At 41.3% G+C, this 24,002-nt stretch overlaps 1 protein-coding gene across 3 annotated transcripts in view; it reads left to right on the forward strand.

The window, feature by feature from the left end:
* The first annotated feature begins 1,562 nt into the window (after positions 1–1,562).
* The window catches only part of GPAM (glycerol-3-phosphate acyltransferase, mitochondrial), a 33,532-nt gene continuing 11,092 nt past the window's right edge, over positions 1,563–24,002 (forward strand). Inside the window, exons 1-16 of one of the 3 annotated variants that reach the window (XM_068139380.1) lie at positions 1,563–2,026; positions 2,296–2,423; positions 3,857–3,987; positions 5,942–6,064; positions 8,272–8,345; positions 11,226–11,339; positions 12,595–12,744; positions 13,712–13,808; positions 14,777–14,913; positions 16,195–16,294; positions 17,575–17,787; positions 18,246–18,359; positions 20,929–21,014; positions 21,972–22,087; positions 22,803–22,873; positions 23,246–23,510. In XM_068139380.1, the coding sequence (XP_067995481.1) occupies positions 3,886–3,987; positions 5,942–6,064; positions 8,272–8,345; positions 11,226–11,339; positions 12,595–12,744; positions 13,712–13,808; positions 14,777–14,913; positions 16,195–16,294; positions 17,575–17,787; positions 18,246–18,359; positions 20,929–21,014; positions 21,972–22,087; positions 22,803–22,873; positions 23,246–23,510 (1,762 nt within the window). In that variant the 5' untranslated portion in view covers positions 1,563–2,026; positions 2,296–2,423; positions 3,857–3,885. Of the gene's footprint in view, positions 2,027–2,276; positions 2,424–3,856; positions 3,988–5,941; positions 6,065–8,271; positions 8,346–11,225; positions 11,340–12,594; positions 12,745–13,711; positions 13,809–14,776; positions 14,914–16,194; positions 16,295–17,574; positions 17,788–18,245; positions 18,360–20,928; positions 21,015–21,971; positions 22,088–22,802; positions 22,874–23,245; positions 23,511–24,002 lie in introns of those variants that run through there. The other 2 variants (XM_068139381.1, XM_068139379.1) reach the window with 2 other exon arrangements.

Genomic DNA, 24,002 nt, shown 5'->3' on the forward strand with positions numbered 1-24,002 from the left:
ATATAAGAAGTACAATTGAGTTAGTAGAATAGAATAGAATAAATCAGGTTGGAAGAGACCTTTGAGATCATCGAGTCCAACCTATCACCCACCATTAATCAACTTAACCATGGCACCAAGCACCCCATCCAGTCTCTTCCTAAACACCTCCAGTGATGGTGACTCCACCACCTCCCCAGGCAGCCCATTCCAATGGGCAATCACTCTTTCTGCGAAGAACTTCTTCCTAACATCCAGCCTAAACCTCCCCTGGCACAGCTTGAAACTGTGTCCTCTTGTTCTGGTGCTGGTTGCCTGGGTGAAGAGACCAGCCCCCACCTGGCTACAACCTCCCTTCAGGTAGTTGTAGAGAGCAATAAGGTCTCCCCTGATTGCTGTCTAGTATTATACTATCATCCAAATTTGACAATCAATTGAGCTGTCAATAGTTGTCTATTAAGAGTCATTTCACCATCAACATCCTGTATCCCAGAAAAACGAATGCAAGAACATTAACTGCACAATAAATGAGCAATTTTTGAAGTTATGAGAGATTCATCATTCCTAATAAAGGCTCCATACTTTCACTCTTCTACAGCAACCACAACACTTAAAAAGCTGAGGAACAAGTACCCATAAACATGTATCCCAATGAAATGACAAATGTCAAAGAGGCTGTCATTTTTCTATACAAAATGTGATGCCCTAGAAAATGTGCTTTGCTATACACAAATGCTGTACTGTATAGTAGAGTGCCCCAGGATGGCACTCAGTGGTGGGAGGCAGGGCAACTGACGTATGCATTTATCAGTTTGAGCTTAGCCTATCACATTTTAGGCACCTTCTTTCACCTGTCAAGAGCACTTGTAATATTTGCTTAACAATTCTCATCTGTAAGAAATTCGAAATGACATCTGCAAGTGAGACCAGATGTGAGAACTCTAGGAGGAGACTACCTCCTTGGGTTGCTGAAAATTGTAAGCAGAGTATTCGCATTAACACAAAATGATGTATTGTGTTTTATCACTTCATTCCTGTTTTGCACTGTTTTAAATAACTGCTTAGACTTGGGCATTCAAAGAAGAAATCTAAGTGCTAGCCTTTCCATAGGTCTGCAACTCAAACTACGTAAGAGTGTCTTTAAATAGCCCAAGAGTGCCAAAGCCAAGAAATACTCTCAGCCCGTGTTTGTTTATATGCGGCAATCTCAAATCAACATTTACTTTTGGACGCAGTAAAAGGCAAACTGGTACTGCAACAAGGACAGGCAGGCAGGTAGATCGATACCCGTCCCGAATTTTCTGCAAACTCTTCATTCAGTAGCAGCTCAAGAGTCACTGTAAATTAACATAAACACGATTTAAAATAACTTTTCCGGCGTTTTTAGCAGCTCTGAGAGCAAAATAATCGACAGTCACTTCCCTCGAGGGGAGGAGAGGGCGGGGGAAACAGTTTGGTGCAGGATACGGCAGTTTAACGATGGCCCTGCATCTGCGGTGTCTGCAGCCGGTGATACTGGCACCGAAGCGCAGAGGCTGTGCTGGGCTGCGGTCCAGAGCTGCGCCGGCCGGAGCCGCTTAGGGGCAGCGCTGGCGCCGGGCAGCACGGCGGGCGCGCGGGGATGTAACGCCGTCGCCGAGAAGGGGGAGAGCAGCGGTGGGGGCCCTGGCCTGCAGCCGCCGGGTCTCGGCGAGGGGCAGGAGGCTGCGCGGCTGAGCGGGAGGCCGCGGACCCACGCCATGTCGACGGACGCTCAGGAAGTCGCGTCAGGCCCGGCGCCGCCGCGCGGCTCGGCGGGCGGACAGGGGTGCAGTGGCAGCAGCGGAGAAGGCAGGCATCGGCACGGCAGCCGGGGCCGGGGCCGAGGCCGAGGCTGAGGCTGGAGCCGTGGCGGTGCTCGTCGGTGCTGCCCCCGGCGGCGGGGCGGGGCAGGGCAGGACAGCGGCTGCCGCGTGGCGGGAGGGGGCTCGCCGCCGGCAGCGGAGCCGGGGAGCGTGTGCTGCGCGGCGCGGCAGAGGAGCGACCGGCACCGTGTGTCCGCGCTCGGGTGCGTGTTCAGGGTGCCCAGGGAGCGGGGAGTGGATGGAAGCGGCGGCGCTGCTGCCCTGGAACCGAGGAACAGGGCAAGTGGGCACGGGAAGCCCCCGCGTTTAGGGGGTGAAAGGGCTTCGAGGGAGCTGGGCCCTGCGGGGACCGGTGCCAGAGGCTGCTTTGCGGTCGCCCCCGCCCCTCGCGGCTGCCGGGCGCATGAAGGGGGACGGCCCAGCCCGGGGAGGCTCAGCACCCGGTACCGGCGCTCAGTCCTTTTATTTATAGCAGATCCTGTGAGCGTGAGGGATCCCCGAGCTGTGCCGAGCCCGTGAGGATGCCGGCGTGCTGCAGCCGGTAACAGCGTAAGCGTCGCGGCTGAGAGCAGGCACTCGGCAGGGCAGGTTTTGTCAGAGGTACGTATGGAGTTGCTGCTGCTCAGGCAGGTTTTTCATTACCATTTTTATTTATTTATATATTTTAAAAGGCTAATCTTTGATATGTGCTGGTGCAGCCAAGGTCACCTTGAGCACAAGGAAGACGCTTTTCTCTTCAATCGTTCATGAGTCTTTTTGTTCTCTTTGTTGGGTGGTTTAATTTGCCTGAGCACTAGTAATAATAAGAATGAAAAAGGCAAATTAAGCGTAAGAGCCATCAAAGAAGAAAGCATAACTTATCTCCTTGGGCTGCATGAAGATAACTATGTGTGTGGATATTCCAGCTCAAACTCAGTTTGTATGAGAGCTCTGTACGTGGGGAGCTATTGCAGTAGAGAGAGGTTTGTGTCTGATGGTGCAGGACAGTAAGAAAAGACAAAACGTTGAACTAAAGTTTTAGGCCTTGCTCTTGCAAATGTTAGCATGCAGGATGGGAACAGTTTCTTTCCTGATGGCTCCTAGCTTGGCTGTGGTACAAGTTTCTGTGTGGCGACAGATGGAAGAGGCGATATTGCCACTTTACAGCTTCTCCAGACGAGCGTGCCGGGATCCCTGTCTCAGTGACTCTTCATAACAAAGCAGTTTAATTTGCAGTCATTTGCAGATACACTATGTAATGCTAAGTTTCTTTTATATTTTGTTTTTTTGTCTTTTCTTTCTTTTTTTCTTTTCCAACTGAGGATTATTAACTGGGCTTATTATATACATGGACTATAAAGCTTCTCTTTTAAAATAATAGTGTAAGTTTATAATTCTTGACTACTTTTTAATCCCAGAAGTCTGCAATGCCACTTAGTCAGCACAATGTTCATATTTAGGAATGTGCTTGTTATGTAGAACACTCCTTTATCCAAGGAGTTTGCAGACTGGTTTGACTACAGCTAGATCAGACATATAAAATATACTTTAGGATGGGATTGGGACAGACCATTAATGAAATTATTTTGAGATAAGAGGTGTCCTTGAGAAGCAAATTGTGAAAGAGTGAGGTCATGGGGTGCAAGAGAATAGTAAACTTTTGAAAGTAGCTGAAATGTGCATCCTTGTGGCTGAATGGTTTAAACCATGCACTGAAGTGGAAAACCATAGAGGGGATATACTGAGCTGTAATGGGAAGAAGAGCAGGGAGAGAAAAACATGCAGGTAGCTGATTGGCATGTTGTTTTTTATGGACATCAAATCTGCTGGGGTTTTTAATCATATTAAAACCATGCTGATTTCTGAATGCAGTGAAACTTCCTCAGAACCTAACTTTTACTGAAGGGTATAAAAATAATGGTTTTCTAATTTTTTGGTTTAATATCTATCCCTGAGGTTTTTTTTTTTTTGTGTGTTTATATGTGTTTCTGTGTATGTGTGTGTGTGTGTGTGTATACATATGTATGTATATATATGTGTGTTACTTTTTACAGCTTCTGGTCTTCACTTCAAGTCCTGTGTCATGGATGAGACAGCTTTGTCCCTTGGAACAATAGATGTTTCCTATTTGTCCACCTCAGCAGAGTGCAGTATCAGTAGATGCAAGCATTCCAGTGAAGAATGGGTAAGTAAATATTGTGACTGTTACTGGTGATACTTGTCTTATTTTTTTCCTTCAAGTTGAAGGTAGACTCTTTTTATTATGAAGAATGAAAATAAGGCATCATGTCTCTCATGAACGATACAGATTCATTTTAATAACTTGAAATATAAAGAAGGAGCCAGCACTTCAGTGCTGGGCCAAAGACTAATGTTGCTATACAAGAAAAATCCTGTTAATCCCTACTGATAGTCTTGCAGTCTTCTGGTGTGATGTTATTAATCACTTTATATAGCAGTAAATGTGCAGAATCCCATTCTACAGTAGACTGAGGTCAAACAAAGCTCATTGATATTCTGAAGGAAGCAGTTTGAAGTGCACAAGCGAAAAGGAATGTGAAGCTAAAGATGCTTGACCATGTTGCCATTGTAGCTGGAGCTTTTCATGGATATAAATATGAGCCTATTAAAAGGCTATGTCCTCTGTTGAGTGCGTCCTGGGATTTGGAGGAGATAACAGGGGCAGTAAGCAGAGAGGGCTGGGTGGAGCAAAAAGAGCCACATGGGGACTGAACTAGTACTGGCTGGTTTAGAAGGATAGGTCAGGAAGAATTGGACATGGCTCTGGAGAGGAGGAGTTTGAACTTGATACAGAAGAAGAATTGGAGACATGGTCAGAGTTGAGGGAAAGAACAGATGTACTGACAGCTGGGTTTGCTATCTGGCTAGATCCAAGTTACTTCAGACATCAAGCTGTGGTAACCAAGAGATCTGTGAGAGAGTAGGATAAAGGCAGGCAAAACAGTAAACATAGGAAGGAGGTTTTGTAAGGACGTGGTGGTGAGTTCAGTCAGGACACAAGGAAGACTTTTGTTAGTGGTTAATTTTGGAGTTAGCATTATGGAAAGTGGTAGGTGGCTGGAGCAGGTTTGGCAGCTTGATGCTTATTTACTTCAGATGGAAGACTTAATCTTGGAATAATTGCCAACTCAATTGCCAGATGTGCTATATGCACATTTTAGTTTTCAGGTATCTTCAGCATTGCTTTTGGCTTTCAGGTTGTTTCTGACTGGGCTGGCTTTCTAGCTGACTATGTGATTCTCTGTATTGGTGTTTTCCAACTCCTATGCTGATTCGAGCTATTGGTTCTACCATGCTTTTCTCCCACGTAAATGTGTAACTTCAAACAGCTTTTTGGTTTGGTCTGTTTCTGTAATTTCCATTTTTAATAAAAAATTTACTATGTATGTGGTTCAGAAAATGACAATGTAGTGCTCATTCTGAGCAACAATTCAGTAGCCTTTCACAGGAACAATCCATATCCTTGTAAAAACTTGTTAAGTCTGTTTTCATTGTGTCCTAACATAGAGAATGTGTTCTGTGAATGCAGTTACCTTGGAGTTTTTGTCTCTGTAACCTCCAGAAGGACAGCATAACACTGGCGAAGGCACAGTGCTCCCTGTTTCATGTCACTTTGCATGAAGCTGCTGAGACTACAGAGTAAACTGTTAATGTTTTGCCTACATTCAGGCTTCTTGCAAGTTTTCAGAGTAATGTCTAGTTAAAGCTTAAAAGACCTTCCTCATGTTATAAGCACTCTGACATTACTGAAAGTGTAATTTGCTGTGAATTTCTTTCACTTTTTTTCAGCTCTCAAGTTTCCTGGCTGCTTCTCATGAGAGCTGTTAGGTGTTTTCACGTTTTGTGTTGTCAGCAAATGCTGCAGCGCTTAAGATACAAAAATGCAACACTGTGATTTCGGTGTTATGTTTTTAAAATCACATCCTCTGGAGAGAGTATAATGTGGTTTACAAAAATCTTAAGGAAAAAAATGATGTTTGACATAATTTTGGACCAGGGTGGGTGGTAGTGGTGGTATTTTTTGTGTGTGTCTGACAACTCCTTTTACTCACAAGTGTTCACATAGCCAGTGAAATGTATATTTCTGGATATTTAGACAGTGATCTTTTGCTCTGCAGGGAGAGTGTAACTCAAGGCCCACTCTCTTCCGATCTGCCACTTTAAAATGGAAAGAGACTTTTCTGAGCAGAAAAAGGCCATTTGTGGGACGATGTTGCTACGTATGCACTCCCCAGAGCCGGGTAAGAAGATTACAGACTGGATTATGTTTGGCAGTAACACATAGTTGCAGAGTTTCAGTAGTTTTCTTACTTCCAAAATTGAGGTCATAGTGTTATTATTTCATAAAGGAACATAGTTTTTCAAGTTTGTTTGAAGTTATGGAATTAGTGGATGACATGGAGCTGTTGTGATGCTTTGTCTCCCACAACTCTCCAGCTCTTCAGAATTAGGAAATTGTGTGGAAAAATTATCTGCTCTGCTAGATGAAGAATGGGAATTGGATGCATATCAAAGTGTTAAAGCTTACATTTAGGATGCCTAATTCTCTATCCATAGAATAAGTACAGCTCTGAAAGTAAGCAGTATTCTTCCCTTCAAACTTGAAAAGATCAGTCCTTTGCTTGAGAAGAAAAGTTAGTTTCCTACAGGTGGCTGATTCCTGACTTCTCTTGCCAGCCTGGAAACAAGGAGTGCCACTTAGAGTGGTGGGGATATTTATTTGCTGGGAACAGTGTCAAGATGACTCTAGAGAGGTTGCACAAACTGATTTAAAATGTGAATTTTATTGAACTGCATTGGGCAGACTTTCCATGAGCTGAAGATGCTAAATGCTGGTATATGGCATAATGGAGTTTGCAACAAGTTCATCATATAATTTGAATGTGTGTACACCCCAGGATTCAAACTGCACTTAGTTGCACCTGCACTAAGTTCTGTGATTGGCTGGACTAGAGTGAAAATCTGTTCATTTCTTTGACCAAGCAAAAGTTGTTGTTCCCCTCCATTCCTATGCCAGAGTGGAAATGTGGGATGGAGATCCAAGCATAATGTGAAGGCTGTCTGTGATATGTGCAAGACTACTTCTATCAGACATAGGGTTTGACTTGTAAAAATCTGTGTAGGAGTCCTCAATTTAAGGCTTTTTAGATTTTCATTAATCTGTTAGTAGTTAGGCTCTCTGCTCAAGTCAGGAATTATGCTTTAAAAGTGAAAATCTTGTTCTGTATTTTTTCCACTTAATAAGAAACTAAGTAACTATCCAGAGATCCCATTCAAGAAATGGGTATGATGTGATTAAGCCCTTTATTGCTTTCTCCCACAAGGAGAGAGTGCCATCTTTAGAGTAGACTCTAACAAAGCAGATCCTGTCATTAGACTCTAGGTGTTTCACTTTTTTTGAGCTGCCTGCTTCAATAGTTCTCTTAAGAAAAAAGGGTGGGTAAGTGAGACATTTCCTGAAGTTGGCCAAACTTAAGTGTTGGACAAAGTATCAGCTTGTTAAAGGTGAGAGCGGGAAGACTTACATATCCCCCCTGTACTTCCCCTGCTGTCTTGGGAGCTGATCAAGTTCACTAACCAAGCAGAAAACTACCTGCTTTATTTATTCATTTAGTGTGGCTGTCTTAGTTTTCTGCCTTGCCTGAATGAGGTTGGCTTATTAGGGGATGTGATGAATGCTGGAGGTGGTACAAGTCAAGAGGTGAAGGACTGGCCTGGTGTCAGTTTTGTAATTAAGTATTATTTGGGCAGAATGAAACTAGCTTCTTGGTCTTGAAATATGAAAAAACAGAGTTTAGGTTTTCCTGCCGAGAAGTAGTTGTCTAAAGGTGAGCTGCTCCAAAATGCATCTCAGGACAGTTAGTGCACTGGCAGGTAGAGTCTGTACTGGGAAGATTGCAGGCAGGATTAAGTTTGTTGTTCAGGCATAGCAGGAGCATGGAGATTTGCCACCTAACTCTGGATGGATATCCTGACCCTTGGTCTGCTGTTATGTGATGCCTGATCTGCTGGCAAACTGCTTGTCACAGACTGAGCACCAAAAGGCTTGTAATTATACTAACGCTGAATGCGGCTTAGTAAAGTTCTATCTCAAAGAGGAAAAGATGAGCTCTGTATTATGACAAGTCCTGGTTTATGTTACATCAGAATACAATAAAATATTCTGGCTTGAAGAATACAACCAATACAAGCCTTCCTGTGTGCAGTAAAGCCTAGAGAATACTTTGAAAGTATTGGAGTCAGGAATAGGGACTTTCTGAATGTCATTTTCATTGCAGAGCAGTTTGTGTGTACTTTGTGAGAGAGTTCAGCACTTCTGTGCTTTGGCTTTTGTTTATAATAGAGGTGAAAAACATTGCATTGTCTTAAATGTTTTGGTGAATGTAAAGACACAGTTATTCCTATGTAACAAAGTGGTCCACCAATCCTTTTTTACTTGGTTTTACAGGATAACTTCTTCAATTCCAGTATTCCTTCTTTGGGTCTACGTAATGTCATATACATCAATGAAACACACACGAGGTAAGGTAGCAAGTCTTTCTTTTGCCCTTAAAATTCTATGTGTTCTGGTCTTACAACAGGAGAAAACTCTAGGACTGAAGGAATATATGCTACTGTCCTAAAATGCAGGAGTTGATGCTGACTTCAGGAAAGTAGTGTACTTGTTAAATCTGGCCATGTGTATTTAGGAGCTGGACAAAGTCCTTTGGGGTTATAGCCAAGGAGTATAAGGGTCAAACCTGTTTCACAGAAAACACAGCATGTTTAAATCCTTTCTCCTTTAGTGTGGACGGCAGCATCTGTAGCATAATGCTGTGTAGAACTATTTTATTCCTGTGCTCAGGAATGACTTCAGGCTGCATTTTAATTTACTGAGCAGATCGGGCTCACAATGTAGACGTTGACTAATACCACTAATGACAATTAAATCTGAATATGTCTTACGACACTGTCTCTTCTCTGCCTTGGTGGCAGAGTGCAGCTCGTTAATGATGGTGAATATGACCTAAAAATGATGATGTATCTTTGCACTATGGGAAGGCTATCTTGTATTCTAGGATAGAGATACTGGAAATACATAGAAAAATCTTCATTCCGTTCTCTGAAAAGTTAATGGTGCTTGCTAAGGTTTTTACAGTAGTCATTAGCATAAGCAGGTCTTGCAGTGTTTGCCATAGTCACAGCAAACAAAGAGAGGCCAGCAGCCTGAAAGAAATGAGCCAAAGTGTCTGAGTGGAAGAAAGGCAGCATTGTGCTGTGCTTGAGAAGGAGGAAGCTAATGTTAGAGGATGTTCATTCTCTAATTTGAATTAATTATGTTATTTAAGAGGTTGAACTTGCAGTTTACAATACAGAAAAATAACAGAAATAGTGTTTAACTTTAAAAGAAAAAATAGTTCCAAAAGTCTTCTGCTTGAGTGGTTTTGAATGGTCAGAGTTACTCAAATTAGAAATATAAGGGCAACAAAATATGGGTTAATGAGTTATTCTGAAATAAAAAAGCTTTAGCTCAGAATGTCATTATAGTCTGAAAATGGACACTTTTAATGAAGTTCTGAAATCCTCTGGGGTTACATAGCCACAGTTTCTTGGCCTTAGGAAGCAAGAGGGATTCTCTTTAGCTGCCAGCATATTGAGACAGCCTTTTCCTGAGGTGTGAATATGTCAGTTTTATAACACAACTTGGCTGGCTCCATTCTGCATGGTTTTTTGTCTTCTGTCATTGCTACATGATTAGAAAACAGATATAATGCATTATAATTAGAAAAATCTAACCTGTAAAATGAGTGTAGAAGCCTTTATGCCTTGACAGATCCCTGCAGTAGCTGTATGCTGTTGTGGCGATATATTCATGGCTACCAAAATTGTTGTCAGAAAGAAGTGTGTCCTTCACTCTGCTTTTTGAATAATAGGGCTCTCAAACTCTGAGGAGAAGGGGAGACTGGAAAAGCAATTAAAACAGTCACAACTCTACTTCCCTGACAGCATGAATAGCAAAATTCTGCTCTTTGAAATGATGTGAATGTTTGTGTAACAGTTAGGTGTCAGACTGTGCTGATGGCTTGTGCGTATGCACTTGTCTCAGTTTTATTGCAAGTTACCCCTGTGCTCAGGAGGTTTGGCCTTTTGCAGTGTAAAGGTTCCTTCACCTCCTTCCTAGCTGGCTTTAACACATGCATAAATTTACTGAAATATGGTAGGGAAGTTTAACAGCCAAGATCAGTAACTCGTGTAATGACGAGGAGTGAGACCTTGGCATCACTCCAGCATGGAAACCAACGTGAGCATTGCCACCTACGGTTCGGTTTGGGACGCTCTCCAGAGCATTAGTGATGCATTGCACCAGCAGTCCTCTTGCATAATACTGTGTGCTCTGGTTTTAGGAATGGCCAGAATTTAATTTTTCCTTTCAGCTCTTCATTTTGCCCCTTCATGTCAGCTCTGCTGTTCACAAGTCTCAGCTCTGTTTGGTTTGTGGAGTGACTTGCATGAGTGGTGACTTGTCCAGTCCTGGCCTGATGAGGGAGGGCGGCAAAGAAAGAAAATGGTAATGAATATTCATTGCTGAGGACTAGGTTTTGTCCTTTCCCATGTCACATGCATCTTCTGTGATACTAGGAAAAGGGTTCAAAATAACATTTTCTCAGGTGACTGCTGCTGGTATGATCCAGAGATTAGAGGAGGGTTAATTTAAAGGGAAGAGACTGGCTGCATAAGCTACTTAAATACTCAAATACTTAGAGAGATTTACTATTTAGTGGTTCTACTCCTGTTAAAACTTTGCAAGGAGAGGGTGTGTAGAAGGCACATAGGGCTTGGTGTTTAAAAACACTAGAAAGGAAGCAAAGATTTTGAATAAAGTGTTTCTCAGGTTGGTGGCTTAAGGCAAACATATTTTTCAGAAGTGTCTGTGAGAGTATATCCTGTGTGTACAACCTGAACAAGTTTCCCAAGAGGACTTGGTGTTTTTTGAAGATGCTGACAAACCTCTTAGCTGGACATTTCTGTTCCTCCATGGAAAGTCACTGACTCAGAAATCAGCACTGCTTCCTATTTTATCCTTGCTGAGCTCTAGGGAGTTGAGCAGACAGACAGAATGTATGTGCTGGTTTCTAGCTATTTTCCTGTGATACTATGAATGTTTTCAGGCCAGTATCACCCTCAATTGAAGTAATGCAGACTTCAGTTGTCTCAGATAATTTGTGCTATGCATTGGTTATTTAATCTGTAACACTAGGATATTGGCAATTTGCTGGAAGATGCAGAAGGTTTTGGGCAGCCTTTCATAAAACCACTTACTTTTGCTTCTGAATTGTATGTTAATGTATTTTTAATAGTCTTGTTTTTATGGCACTGAAATATTTTGAAAGTCACACTCCAACACCCTTCATATTTCTGTAGGTACAGAGGGTGGCTTGCAAGACGCTTTTGTTATGTCCTTTTTGTGCAAGAGAGGGATGTTCATAAGGGTATGTTTGCCAAGAATCTGACAGAAAATGTGCTGAACAACAGCAGGTAAGATCATGCAAAATAAAGGATTTGTTTTTGTTTTTTAATGCCTGATACGTTATAATGTGATACAAGAATTTGGAAATGGCAGGTCTTGAAAATCAGGCTATTTAAAATCTTAGAAGGTAGCAGTATCTTTCAGCACAGCCTTTCAGGGCTGTAATTTGCAATTTCTAAGGTTTGACTAGGCAAAGAGGGGAGCTGAAGAATTCTAAATCTCACAAAGGAATGGTGCTTTGTGGGTGGACAGCAGATAGTACAGAGAAAAAGAAATTGTTATGTGGTAACTCTTCAAACGTTTGTTGTATTGAATTTATCAGAATCATTATCTGTAAAGTCATATTGCTGTCACCAGAAATTGTCAGTGTTTCAGAAATAATAGGAAGGCAGCATTTCAGAGTGCCCTCAGTGTATACCAAGAGTGTGAGGCAACTGGAAAAAGGCTACAGTGTACAGTACCTACCCTTTGTGGGGCTTGTTTTCTGATTCATATACCACATTTTAAATGGTGTGTTGATCCTCTGATTAGCTGTTTAGGTATCAGTTTTCCCTGGAAACAGGGAAATTCAGCTGGATGTGCACTCCTTGAGACTACTTTCACTTGTTAGAGGGCACATGCTGCCTACATTGACATTGCTAATTCTCCTGAATTTTTAATGTTCGAGTCCCATCTGCAGATGAGAGTATTGCTGTTGAAAAGTAAAGCAGACAGTGTTGTGCCACAGTTATGGTGTATTAAACCACTTAACCTCTCTTAGAGATCTTTTAAATGGGGAAAACAGCCCTTATAAAATATAGTCAGATTTTGTAAAACTGGGAATTCAAAGGGGAAGGTATCTTAAAAGGGCCAAATAGCAACTGCAATAATTCTCTCTAAGGAGGCAAGTGAAATTGCCATGGTAGGAAAAAGAAAACATTAACAAAGAGGAGATTTCAGCTGTTCTTTCTGCATTTTTAACCTTATTAACCATTTCTGAAAATTGGCAGTCACTTGATGTCAGTACCTGTGAACTGCATATACGCTGCTTTGTGTGGTCAACTTTGAGTGCATTCATCCATTGTCTACCTATTTAATCCGACCTTAGAACACTACTGAGTTGAATTTAAAGCATTTGGAGTACACTCTTTACAGTGTGCATGTTCTTTTATGCTTGCAAGTTAACTCCTGTAGTAACACATAGGTAATTGCCAGTAGTTGTAGTCTGTGTCTTGCACTCTTCTGTTGTGGGACTGTCTCTTAAGTTTTACTTTTTAATGTTAGAGTCCAGAAGGCCATTGTAGAGGAAGCTTCCGAGCAAAGTGCTCCAGGTAGTTTTGCTCAAACAGATCCTAAAGCTATCAACAAAGTGAAGAAAAAAGCTAGGAGACTTCTCCAGGAAATGGTAGCAAATGTGTCACCTGCTTTAATCAGGTAAGGAAAACAGCTAATGAATGATGTCAGTGGGTAGAAGGGCAGCCAAGCTCTCTCCAAGTTATACCAGCAGGGCTTGTAACACATTATTCATAAGTAATGAATATTTATTCATAAAAAAAATACATTATTCATTAGAAGTCCTTTCCTAGTGTTAATGAATGAAATGGTAGTTATTCTTCCTTCTCAGATGCAGCAGAAACCCTCTGCCTTTCCAAGGGATAAAATCTTACAGTAAGATTAAATACATTCTTTTCCATTTTTCTTCTGAAAATAGATACTATGCTAATGCTTTGACCAACATTAGCATCCTTTGTTGAGGAGCAGATAGCTTCAGCATCTTAGACTGTGACAAGCCTTTTTTCTAGTATGCCATCGACTGTCATAACCTGCAGTTATAAATATCTCAGAGGGATGTGATGTCCACTTTTACTGCTAAGGATGAATTTGTCTCTTGTCATGTTGCTAGTTCCCTTCACCCTGTATTATTTGTAACTATGTTAAATTGTCCCACAAGACCAGATACATGCTGTCACCTAACGTTGCCTAACTAGTTTAGCTATCACAGTATCGCTTAGGTTGGAAAGGACCTTGAGGATCATCGAGTCCAACCTATCAACACAGACCCCATGACTAGACCATGGCACCAAGTGCCACGTTATTATAGTTGAACACAGAACCTCCATTAACTTGCCCCATATGTAAAGTGGTCTCTGCCCTTTGCACAGCCTTCACACTGATGCTGACACTCAGTTTTGTGTCATGACTGCAAGAGGCTGAAATGTGGTTGCTAGCCATGGCTTAGCTGATAGGCAAAAACTTGTTAAGCAATTGGATTTTACTGTCATTTTGTTTTAATATGAAGCAATCAAATTTTATGGCTTTGCCTTTAGTAATATATAGAAACAATGTAAAATAAAAGCAGAAGATGAATTAAACTTTTTGAGTTTGTTTGCTCTTCCCTCAGGTTGACTGGCTGGGTATTACTGAAGCTGTTCAACAGCTTTTTCTGGAATATTCAGATCCATAGAGGTCAAATAGAAATGGTGAAAGCAGCAACAGAGGTAAGGGAATGTGGGAAAGAATTTAGTAAGGTAGATTTCTGATGTAGTTTCTATTAATATTCTCAAATCTTTCTCTTTTTAGGAGAATTCTAAGTCTGTGTGACAATCAGATTGTAGACAGAATTGTCCGGTATCTGTGAAATAGTGCTTTTAAATACAGTGCTCTTTGAGTTGTATAACCTAAAACTCCATGTGAACTCTGATTTCACCTTTGTTTCAGAATCAAAGTTTAACTGTCAGGCTGAATGATTATCTTGGATAAGCTTTGTCCAGCATCATTTCTTTTGTTGTGCTGACGCAGCCAGTAATAAATCATAAGTCTAATTAGGATTCTTCACCCTCACCTTAATTTGGAAGAAAAATCTTTTTAAGAAGTAAACTTTTGCTATTACTTCCTGGCAATCTGTTTCCAGTCTTTTGATATTTATTCACATTTATCAAAATACCTCCTCAATTGTACCATTTTCTTTGCACTCAAGGGAACTGATTCTTTTTGCAGGGTTTGTCTTAGAAAGATGGAGTAGATAAATGAAACAAACAAAAAGGTTCCTAAAACTTTCTACTATCTTTTTGTTCTAGTGTTTTGGGAACCTTCCTATTCATATATTCTTGCAGATACCTAATAGAGAGAAAGACCATTACTAGCAGTACTTTGGTGACACTGATGATTTAACCACATCCCTTTAACTGATTGTTGCCTCAGTACTGTGAGTCTGGAGGAACTGGGTGTATTAATCATTGGTAACATAGAGCATACAACTGAAAAATGAAAATTAAGACATACAGTTGATTTATATCTTACCATCATGGTTGAATGAAAAGCAGAAGTAAACAAACTGGGTGATGGCTGCTAGAAAATACCATCAGTTCTGCTAATATGATGCTAGCAATCTCAGAAGTGGATTGTAGAAAAGAAATACTACTCTGCATCTTTTACCAAGTGCCTTCTATCTTTTTTTCCCCGTCAGATGAATTTGCCTCTTATCTTCTTACCTGTTCACAAATCCCACATAGATTACCTGCTCCTTACATTCATTCTTTTCTGCCATAACATCAAAGCACCCTACATTGCTGCAGGGAACAATCTCAACATCCCCATCTTCAGGTAATAACCTCTTATTTGGAAAAAAACTGATGATGGGGGAGTGTGGGGGAAGGGATTGTGCAACCTATTGTGCAATATATCTTCTTTCCAGGTGTAAGATAATCTGAGTATTATTGCACCATCCTGTAGAACTTCTTTAGTTCCTATTACATGCTCAGAGAGAGCATATCAAAAGCCTTCTGAGAAGCTCTGCCATAGCCTAAGTAGGGTAAGGAAGGATATTCCTCTCTTCTAGGAGTGTCAGAGTGGGTAGGTGACTAAGGAAAGGTAAGTATGTGAAAAAGTGTGTGAATGAACAACTCTTTGTCATGAAGTTTAATGAGCTGGCCAATGGGCAGAAACAGCACAGAGTGAATAATTCTTTGGGGGAAAGTATTCCACTTGGTCTGTGTTTCAATTATATTTGTGGTGGAGAAGAGCCTCAGGTCTTTTAGGTAGCATTTTGCCAGTGAGGCAGGATTTGGGGACATATTGCAGGAAACAATGAGGAAAGAAGGAAGATACCTTGACTTAGAGGGTGTTTTGCACTAGTAGGTGCTGGTCACTGATTATCCCACTAAGAGGCATTCAGACTCTATAAAGCATTGGCTAAAATGCTATTAGGCCTAGCAGCATAAAGAAAGAGATACTAGCCTTGGCAATGTCTTCAGACACTGGGAATCCCAAGTTGTGCAGCCTGCAGCAGGCCTGTGATTCATGCACAGTGTGCTGTGCATAACCCTTTCTGCCTGCAGAAAGTGTTATCCCATTTTGATCACTTGAGCTAGTACAGGATTTTCTTACAAAAAAACAACTCAATTCATCATTTCTTCTCTCAAGCAGAAAGGATATTCCCATGAGAACTTCTTGCTACACTTAGATAAAAGCACAGCCATGCAAGTGGCATAATTGCTGGTGCTGAGTGAGAACTGCCTGCTTAGTTGACTGAGCTGATTATGCAGGGCTATGTGTAGCACAACATGGGCGCAAAGGCTATGCTATATGTGCAGCACAGCACAGACTTGGGCCAGCTCAGCTCAGTGTGCAATAGTCTCCTGGTCAGGGTGGTTTATTACAGACAGTAAGTGGTCTGTCAAGAGAGTGAAACGGAGTAAGACAGCGCAGAGAAGCTTGTTTCTTAAGTTAGAGTAATGCTTGTATGGTCCTATCATGTGCAAGTAGTGTAAAACATTTTAGTCTTGGAGAATTTTAAGTAATTTTAGTTCCTGTTGTGTCCTGGGAGCTGTGGAGTACTTTTCTGCAAAGTAAAATCAATGAATACAATTCTTCTTCACTGTGTAGCACACTGATCCGCAAGCTGGGAGGATTTTTCATTCGGCGGAGGTTGGATCAGACTCCTGATGGTCGTAAGGACTTCCTCTACAGAGCTTTGCTCCACGTGGTATGTATTTCTTATCTCTGTAGTATTTTAGTCAGGTGGTAAGTGGGAAAGTGAGTACTATTGGTCTGGGGGTGCTATTTTGAATTCATCTTGGCTTCCATGCTGCATGCTGGGTCCAGTTCTGAGCCCCTCAGTTTAAGAAAAATGTTGAGTCACTCAAACGTGTCCAGAGAAGGGCAACAAAGCTGGGGAGGGGTCTGGAGCGCAAGTCCTGTGAGGAGCAGCTGAGGGAGCTGGGGTTGTTTAGCTTGGAGAAGAGACTCAGGGCAGACCTTATTGCTGTCTACGGCTACCTGAAGGGAGGTTGTAGACAGGTGGCTGTTGGTCTCTTCTCCCAGCAGAACAAGAGGCAGAACAAGAGGACACAGTCTCAAGCTGTGCCAGGGGAAGTTTAGGCTTGAGGTGAGGAGAAAGTTCTTCACAGAAGGAGTTACTGGCCGTTGGAATGTGCTGCCCAGGGTGGTGGTGGAGTCACTGTCCCTGGGGGTGTTCAGAAGAGAATTGGACATAGCATGAGGTGTTGGGTAATAGGTTGGACTGGATGATCTCTGAGGTCTTTTCCAACATTATTGATTCTATGATTCTGTGATGGCCTGATGTAATACTTTGTGCCATTCAGTATAATAGCTGTATTTGCATCTTGGAAGATGGGTTGTACTGGGGAAGCCGAAGGAGAGTTGTTTGCAAATTGGCTAGATCAACTGTTGCGAAACATGCTGTTCTTGAACAAATGGCATGAATAGAATAGAATAGAATAGAATAGAATAGAATAGAATAGAATAGAATAGAATAGAATAGAATAGACCAGGTTGGAAGAGACCTTCAAGATCATCGCGTCCAACCTATCAACCAATCCAACCCACCTAAACAACTAAACCATGGCACCAAGCACCCTATGAAGTCTCCTCCTGAACACCTCCAATGATGGTGACTCCACCACCTCCCCGGGCAGCCCATTTGTAGTGGGTTGAGATTGCAAATGGGCACTCACTCTCTCTGTATAGAACTCCTTCCTAACATCCAGCCTAAGCCTTCCCTGATGCAGCCTGAGACTGTGTCCTCTTCTACTGCTTCTATATTCATGCAAGTTCAGTTGCAGTCTGGTCTGGGTTAATGTCAAGCATTAATTATTGCATTTGTTTTTTTCACAAGTATTCATGCTAAATCATAATCCTCCAGTGTTTTTAAAAGGAAATGGATACTGAAAATACTTTTCCAATGTGACTTTACCAGTATCATTGCTTAGTTTTTCCTTCTTTTTCCCATCTTTTTGTATACAGCACATAGAAGAATTGCTGAAACAGCAGCAGTTTTTAGAAATATTCTTGGAAGGCACACGGTCTCGAAGTGGAAAGACATCTGGAGCTAAAGCAGGCCTTTTATCTGTGGTGGTGGATGCTCTCTTCTCCAATGCTACTCCTGACGTCCTAATTATACCTGTGGGAATCTCCTATGATCGCATAATTGAAGGTCACTATAACAGTGAACAGCTGGTGAGAACGATTTTACAACTTGTCTTGCCTAGGGGATTTTCTGTTGACGTGCAGGGAAATGTGTTAGATGGCTAAATGCTGTGCTAGTTGTCCTCTGTCCCTTGTACTTGGGTGTTAGTGATGGAAGAGCACAGAACCATGAATCACAAAACCTCTCTGACAGGGAGTGCTAAGGTATGGGTGACATACTTCTGAATGCAAATGCGTGACACAGCAAATCAAAGTTAGAAGGTGCATCCAAATCCTTGTTTTGTCTGCTGTGGCATGCATTTAAAGTTTAAGCATAACTTTTAAGTTTAAGTGTAACACTTGGTGCCATGGTCTAGTCATGAGGTCTGTGATGACAGGTTGGACTTGATGATCTTTGAGGTCTCTTCCAACCTTGGTGATGGTGTGATACTGTAATTTTTCATTGCAAATTGGAAAAAAAATGCTAAGCAGCCATCTATGTTTTCCAGGGTAAGCCTAAGAAGAATGAAAGTCTCTGGGGTATAGCTAGAGGAGTCTTCAGAATGCTGCGGAAGAATTATGGTTGTGTCAGAGTGGACTTTGCACAGCCATTTTCCTTAAAAGTAAGTTGGCTATTTCGAAGATCATTTCAAAAGTGTGATATTTTTTGATGTTTCAGTGGTGGGACACATTGATTTTGCTCTTTATGGATTATCACTACCAGTATAGCGTAGCATAGCATAGCGTAGAATAGAATAGGAAAGATGTTGAGTTGCTGGAACATGTCCAGAGAAGCACAGCTAAGCTGGTTTGGAGCACAAGCCTTATGAGGAGAGGCTGAGGAAGCTGGGGTTGCTTAGCGTGGAGAAGAGGAGGCTCAGAGGAGACCTTATTGCTCTCTGCAAGTACCTGAAGGGAGGTTGTAGCCAGATGGGGGTTCCAGATGGTCTCTTCCAGATGGTCTCTTCCAGATGGACTCTTCTAGACAACCTGTGACAGAACAAGAGGGCACAATTTCAAACTGTGCCAGGGGAGGTTTAGGCTGGATGTTAGGAAGAAGTTCTTCATAGAAAGAGTGATTGGTCATTGGAATGGGCTGCCCAGGGAGGTGGTGGAGTCACCATCACTGGAGGTGTTTAGGAAGAGACTGAATAGGGCGCTGTGCCATGGTTTAGTTGATTAGACAGTATTGGATGATAGGTTGGATTCAATGATCTCAAAGATCTTTTCCAACCTGGTTAATTCTAATTCTAATTCCAATTCAGAATAGAATAGAATAGAATTAACCAGGTTGGAAAAGACCTTCGAGATCATCAAGTCCAACCTATCACCCCATACCATCTAGTGAAGCCCATCCTGGTGGGACAAAAGTATACCTGTTGTCTTAGGACACATTTACATTAAGCTGAAATTGTCTCAGAGGTGATGCAAAGGATATGTATTCTCACTGGGCTTCTTTGTTTTGGATTGTTTCAACAAGCAATCATTAGAATGGTCCTTGTAGCATGTAATAATAATTATGTTGCAGAAATATTTGGAGTTGAAGGAAACTGAATACTGTTCTCCAGTTTACAATTAACGCTATAGTTGAGGAAGAACATTTATCTCACTGGAGTTTTAGAATTGCTGAGCTAATTAGTAGCTATAAAAGTGTGGATTACATGCCATAAAAAGCTGCATAGTATTTAAAAGACATACTTTACAACTGTTGCCTACCCTGGTTCACCAAATAGTGTTGTGTATTATCTCAGGGAATGTGCTGGTGTAGTAGTATCTGCCTTCACTCAGATTTTCTCTGATCTGCTTGCAGAGCCTACTACTATGCTTAGCTTAGTGCATTTCACGAAGCCATGTTCTGCTACAGTGTATCTTGTTTTCAAGTGTGACTTTAATAAGATTAACTACTGTAACAACAACCTCCTAGAACATTATTCAAATTAATTAGGTGTTCTTCTTTCTGCCCTACTTCTCTCAGTAAAGCAGGAGGTTGGAGAGCTTTGGAGGGTTCAATTACCACAACATGAAATTATTGTGACCGTCTACACTGCATTATAATTAGCATAGTAGGGAAAAATATTAACTGAGTTGCAAAGGAGAAGGCTTAGGCTATTCTTGGTAGGGAGGTAACAATTGTTCTTGGATCAGTATAAGGAAAAGAAGGTTATCTGCTCTCTTAATCTAGTGAAATGCTAATCACACTATACCTTCCTAGGAACCTCTGTCAGGTCTCATTTGTATTTATATTCATTCTCCAGAGGGGAATTATATACTCCAGAGGGGGCCATAAATGACATAAATTGTTTAAGTATGCTTTAACCAAGATTCACAGATGTGTAAGTGTTTTAAAATGGATGTTGTGTCTTTCAATTGCTGTAGTTACATCCCTGCAGATTTTTCTAAAGGAGATGAGCTTTGTGGGTTAATTTTGGGCATCTGCAATTCTGTGAGCGCAGGCTTAGAAGCAGAAGAGAGTGAGCTGGCTGTGAAAGTCTTTTAAGCAGCTTTCCTTGGAGGGAACTGTTTTCCTGACCAGCAGGTTAAGTGGCTCTTTAGTTTCCCACATCAGCCTTTATAGAAACTTAGAGAACACAGCGTCCTGAAAACTGAATAATGTAAATGCTAACGTGTAAGAGAGATGCCTGGCTTTTGAGAAATTCAGAGTGCAGGAATTCCAAGCATGAGGCACCCCCCTGCCTGCTCCCTGGGTGCTTTAGTTTGTGACACCGTGAGGGGTCTTGCAACTGGAATTTCTACCCTGGTGTTTGTTTACCAATGGAGAAGTTTCCTATCCTGGCAGCAGCAAGCAATAATTAGTCACCATGTTGGTTCTGAATAAGTATTAGACTTTGCTCTCAGTCATGTTAATGAAGGCAGTTCTCATTAATTTAATCATGGAGTAGCTGGTCTCCAAGGAGTTGTTCCCAGCAGAGTGCTGAGGGGCTATGTATTGTTTTTGTAGCAGTGTTTTTCATGGAGTACAGCTTCCTTGCTGTGGAAAGTTTACCTTTTCATAAAACAAAATCACAAGCAAATAAACTGTTGAAAGTTTTGAATTTCTGTGACATTATTACTATTCTGTTAGTGTGAGCTATTTCTAATCATAGTTACAGTTTTAAGTAATTGCCATTTTCATGTCATGACATCACCAGTTGAATAGAAGTACAAAAAAAATAACCAATCTCCTCTTAACAGGAATATGTAAACAGCCAAAGCCAAAAGCCTGTGCCTGCTCCACGTTCTTTGGAACAAGCTTTGTTACCAGCTATACTTCCATCAAGGTAGAGATACTGTTTTTTGACGTTAGGGAGGATGGGCTTGGGTTTGTTTCAGTGCTTTTTGTGTTGCTTTGTGTACGTTCTGAGCAGGGCTTGAACTCCCCAAGAGTAATCTAATTGTGTATAGAAAACCTGAAAACTTTTGACAGTTGTAACTGTGCAATTTGTGATGAGAGTTGCATTCTTTCTGGGCAGCTCTGTTATTTTTTTCCCTTTTTCAATTTTTTCCCCTCCCCTGTTTTAAATTTTAGTGACTTTTGTTGGTTTAACTTTAAAATTTATGGAATAACTTAGGGAAACAAGAATGAAAAAAAAAAGGATTTGGTTTTAAAGATTAGAAATATTTCAGGTGGGTTTTGGTGTAATTCTATAGCAAACAGGGCTTGGCAGGGAGTGCCAAGGAGTTGAGGGTCACTTAGAACTGCAAAAGTGTGCTTGAGGGCTGGATCTGCATTTGTTACACAGATACTCATTTTAGCTGAGATCTTTGCTGGACTTGTACAAACCTGTGTGGTCCTAGTAGAGGCAAAGTCAGTCATTTATCTTTAGCAAGTTATAGGTCCATACAAAAGATCATTTCTAGTTTGTAAAGAGCTTGGGCAGGTAATTGCCTTTTAGGCAGATTTGCTTACTCTGATGTTGTCCATATTCATTGAAGAGAAAAGAGCATTGGAGTGCAAATGATATAAAGTCAAAGTAATGAATGACTATAGGACAAGGCTGCAATTTTTCTTATGATTATCATTCAGTGTGAAGAAGTAATCTGGAAATTTGATAGATATTAAAATTGTTGTGGAGTTTGTTATGCATCACTTTTTTTGTGCCCTTACCAGACTGCATAATGGCTTTTTGCGTTAGAGTTCAGTCAGTGTATAAAACAAACAAACAAATCAGTCTAGGTTAGTTTGCATTTTGATCAAAAGCTAAATGTTGTAATGTGAATTTTTATTCTGTATGCAGACCTAATGATACTGTGGATGAAGGTACAGAGGCCTCCCTGCCCAACTCCAGGGATATCACCAGTGAGCCCTTCAGAAGAGAGCTGATAGCCAACTTGGCTGAGCATATTTTGTTTAGTAAGTGTTACAGTATCACTGTCAGCTACCTGTTTTGTTTGCTGACTGCATGAACTAACTTGCTCTTTGGTGATGTCACATGTCTAAAATCTCTCCATTGAGGTGATCATTTCATGACTTCAGATACTCTCTTGGCAAATGCTGATTTCTTTGTCTCTCTTTCCTCCCCTTTGAAGTTTAATTAAACTCTTTCTGGTTAAGGCTAAGCTTTGCATTTTGTTTGTTTTGTTAACTCCTGTATTCCTTGCACTAATATACTGAACTTTCTGTACCTTGAAGTGTTTGACTGTTGTGTTGATACACTGATTTCTTGCCACTTCATATAAGGAGTTATTGCAGTGTCTTAATGGCATTTGTTATTTCAAGTCATACTCGCATGAACTCACCAAGCTGCATGGACCAGTGTAGCCAGGTTTTATACCTTATGCAGTGCATGCTTCAGTCAGTAGATCTGTGGTTTGTGGCATAAGAGATGCATACCAAATGGTGCTTAGCTTAGTAAACATTTAAACTTTACTCGCCCTTCTTAGTTCAAGTTACTCTAATTTGATTAATGCTGTTAATGTAGAGACACAATGCACTTTGTGCTTTGTTCAGAATATGCAGTTCTGTGTCAAAATCACCATTTATTTTTGTAAATAATGAGTGCTCTTTCACTTGTAATGATGTTCTGAACTTCTGAGGTGCGTGACGAGTTTATCTTGTTTACCTCTAGCTGCTAACAAGTCCTGTGCTGTGATGTCTACCCACATCGTTGCCTGTTTGCTGCTGTACAGACACAGGCAGGTAAGGCTTCCATGCTGCTTTGGGCTTGATTAATTAAAAAAACAGTATGCATTTGGCATTCATTTTATAGCATAGGTAAGGCAAATAACTCTTACCATGTTCTTCAAGAACAGCTCAGGTCTCTGCAGGTTGTGAAATAAACCAAGAAGCAAATACAATGCTTGCATACTCAAATAGCTTCATGGCTTGAAAATACGGTTGTATGTACCTGTGGAGTATTAGAGCAAAATCTCAGTGAAAAGGACTTTCTTCTAACATGGCTGTTGTGCACTGGGTTACTGACCATGAGTGTTCTGTGTATGTGTTTGCTATATACACAGCTACATGGTGCAGAAAACTTGTTTCACTCTGTGATTCTGGTTTTGTTTCTAGGGAACTGATCTTTCTAGATTGGTAGAAGATTTCTTCTCCATGAAGGAGGAGGTTTTAGCCCGTGACTTTGACTTGGGGTTTTCAGGGAATTCAGATGATGTTGTCATGCATGCCATCCACTTGTTGGGGAACTGTGTGAACATCACAAACACTAGCCGCAACAACGAGTTCTTCATCACTCCCAGCACAACGATACCTGCCGTCTTTGAACTTAACTTCTACAGCAATGGAGTATTCCATGTATTCATTAAAGAGGCTATTATTGGTATGTTTTGGGATTTGTAATTCATAGCATCCATAGAATTCATAAAATTAATAAGGTTGGAAAAGATCTAAGAGATCAAGTCCAATCTGTCACCCAGCACCTCATGACTACTAAACCATGGCACCAAGTGCCATGTCCAGTCCCCTCTTGAACACCTCCAGGGATGATGACTCCACAACCTCCCTGGGCAGCCCTTTCCAATGGCTAACAATCTCTCTGTGAAGAACTTTGTCCTCACCTGGAGCCTAAACAGTTTGAGACTGTGTCCAATGTGTGAAATCAAAGTATCTGCACAAAAAGCCACCAGTTTTTGGTGTAATTTCCTTCAATATATTTCTTCTCTCCCTGCTTCAGCCTCTGTTTACCCTAACAAAAACAATTTTAAAGTGCTTTGGTCACTGCCATAGGCAAGGCAATATCAGAGTTTTGAGCCAACATGGCAAAACTCTGCTTTCAGCAGCAATGTTTTAATGAGATTTTGTGTTCATCTGT

The sequence above is a fragment of the Melanerpes formicivorus genome, unplaced genomic scaffold (genome assembly GCF_026170545.1).
Source record: "Melanerpes formicivorus ecotype bairdi unplaced genomic scaffold, bMelFor1.0.p_v2 SCAF_6, whole genome shotgun sequence".
Lineage (NCBI taxonomy): Eukaryota > Metazoa > Chordata > Aves > Piciformes > Picidae > Melanerpes > Melanerpes formicivorus.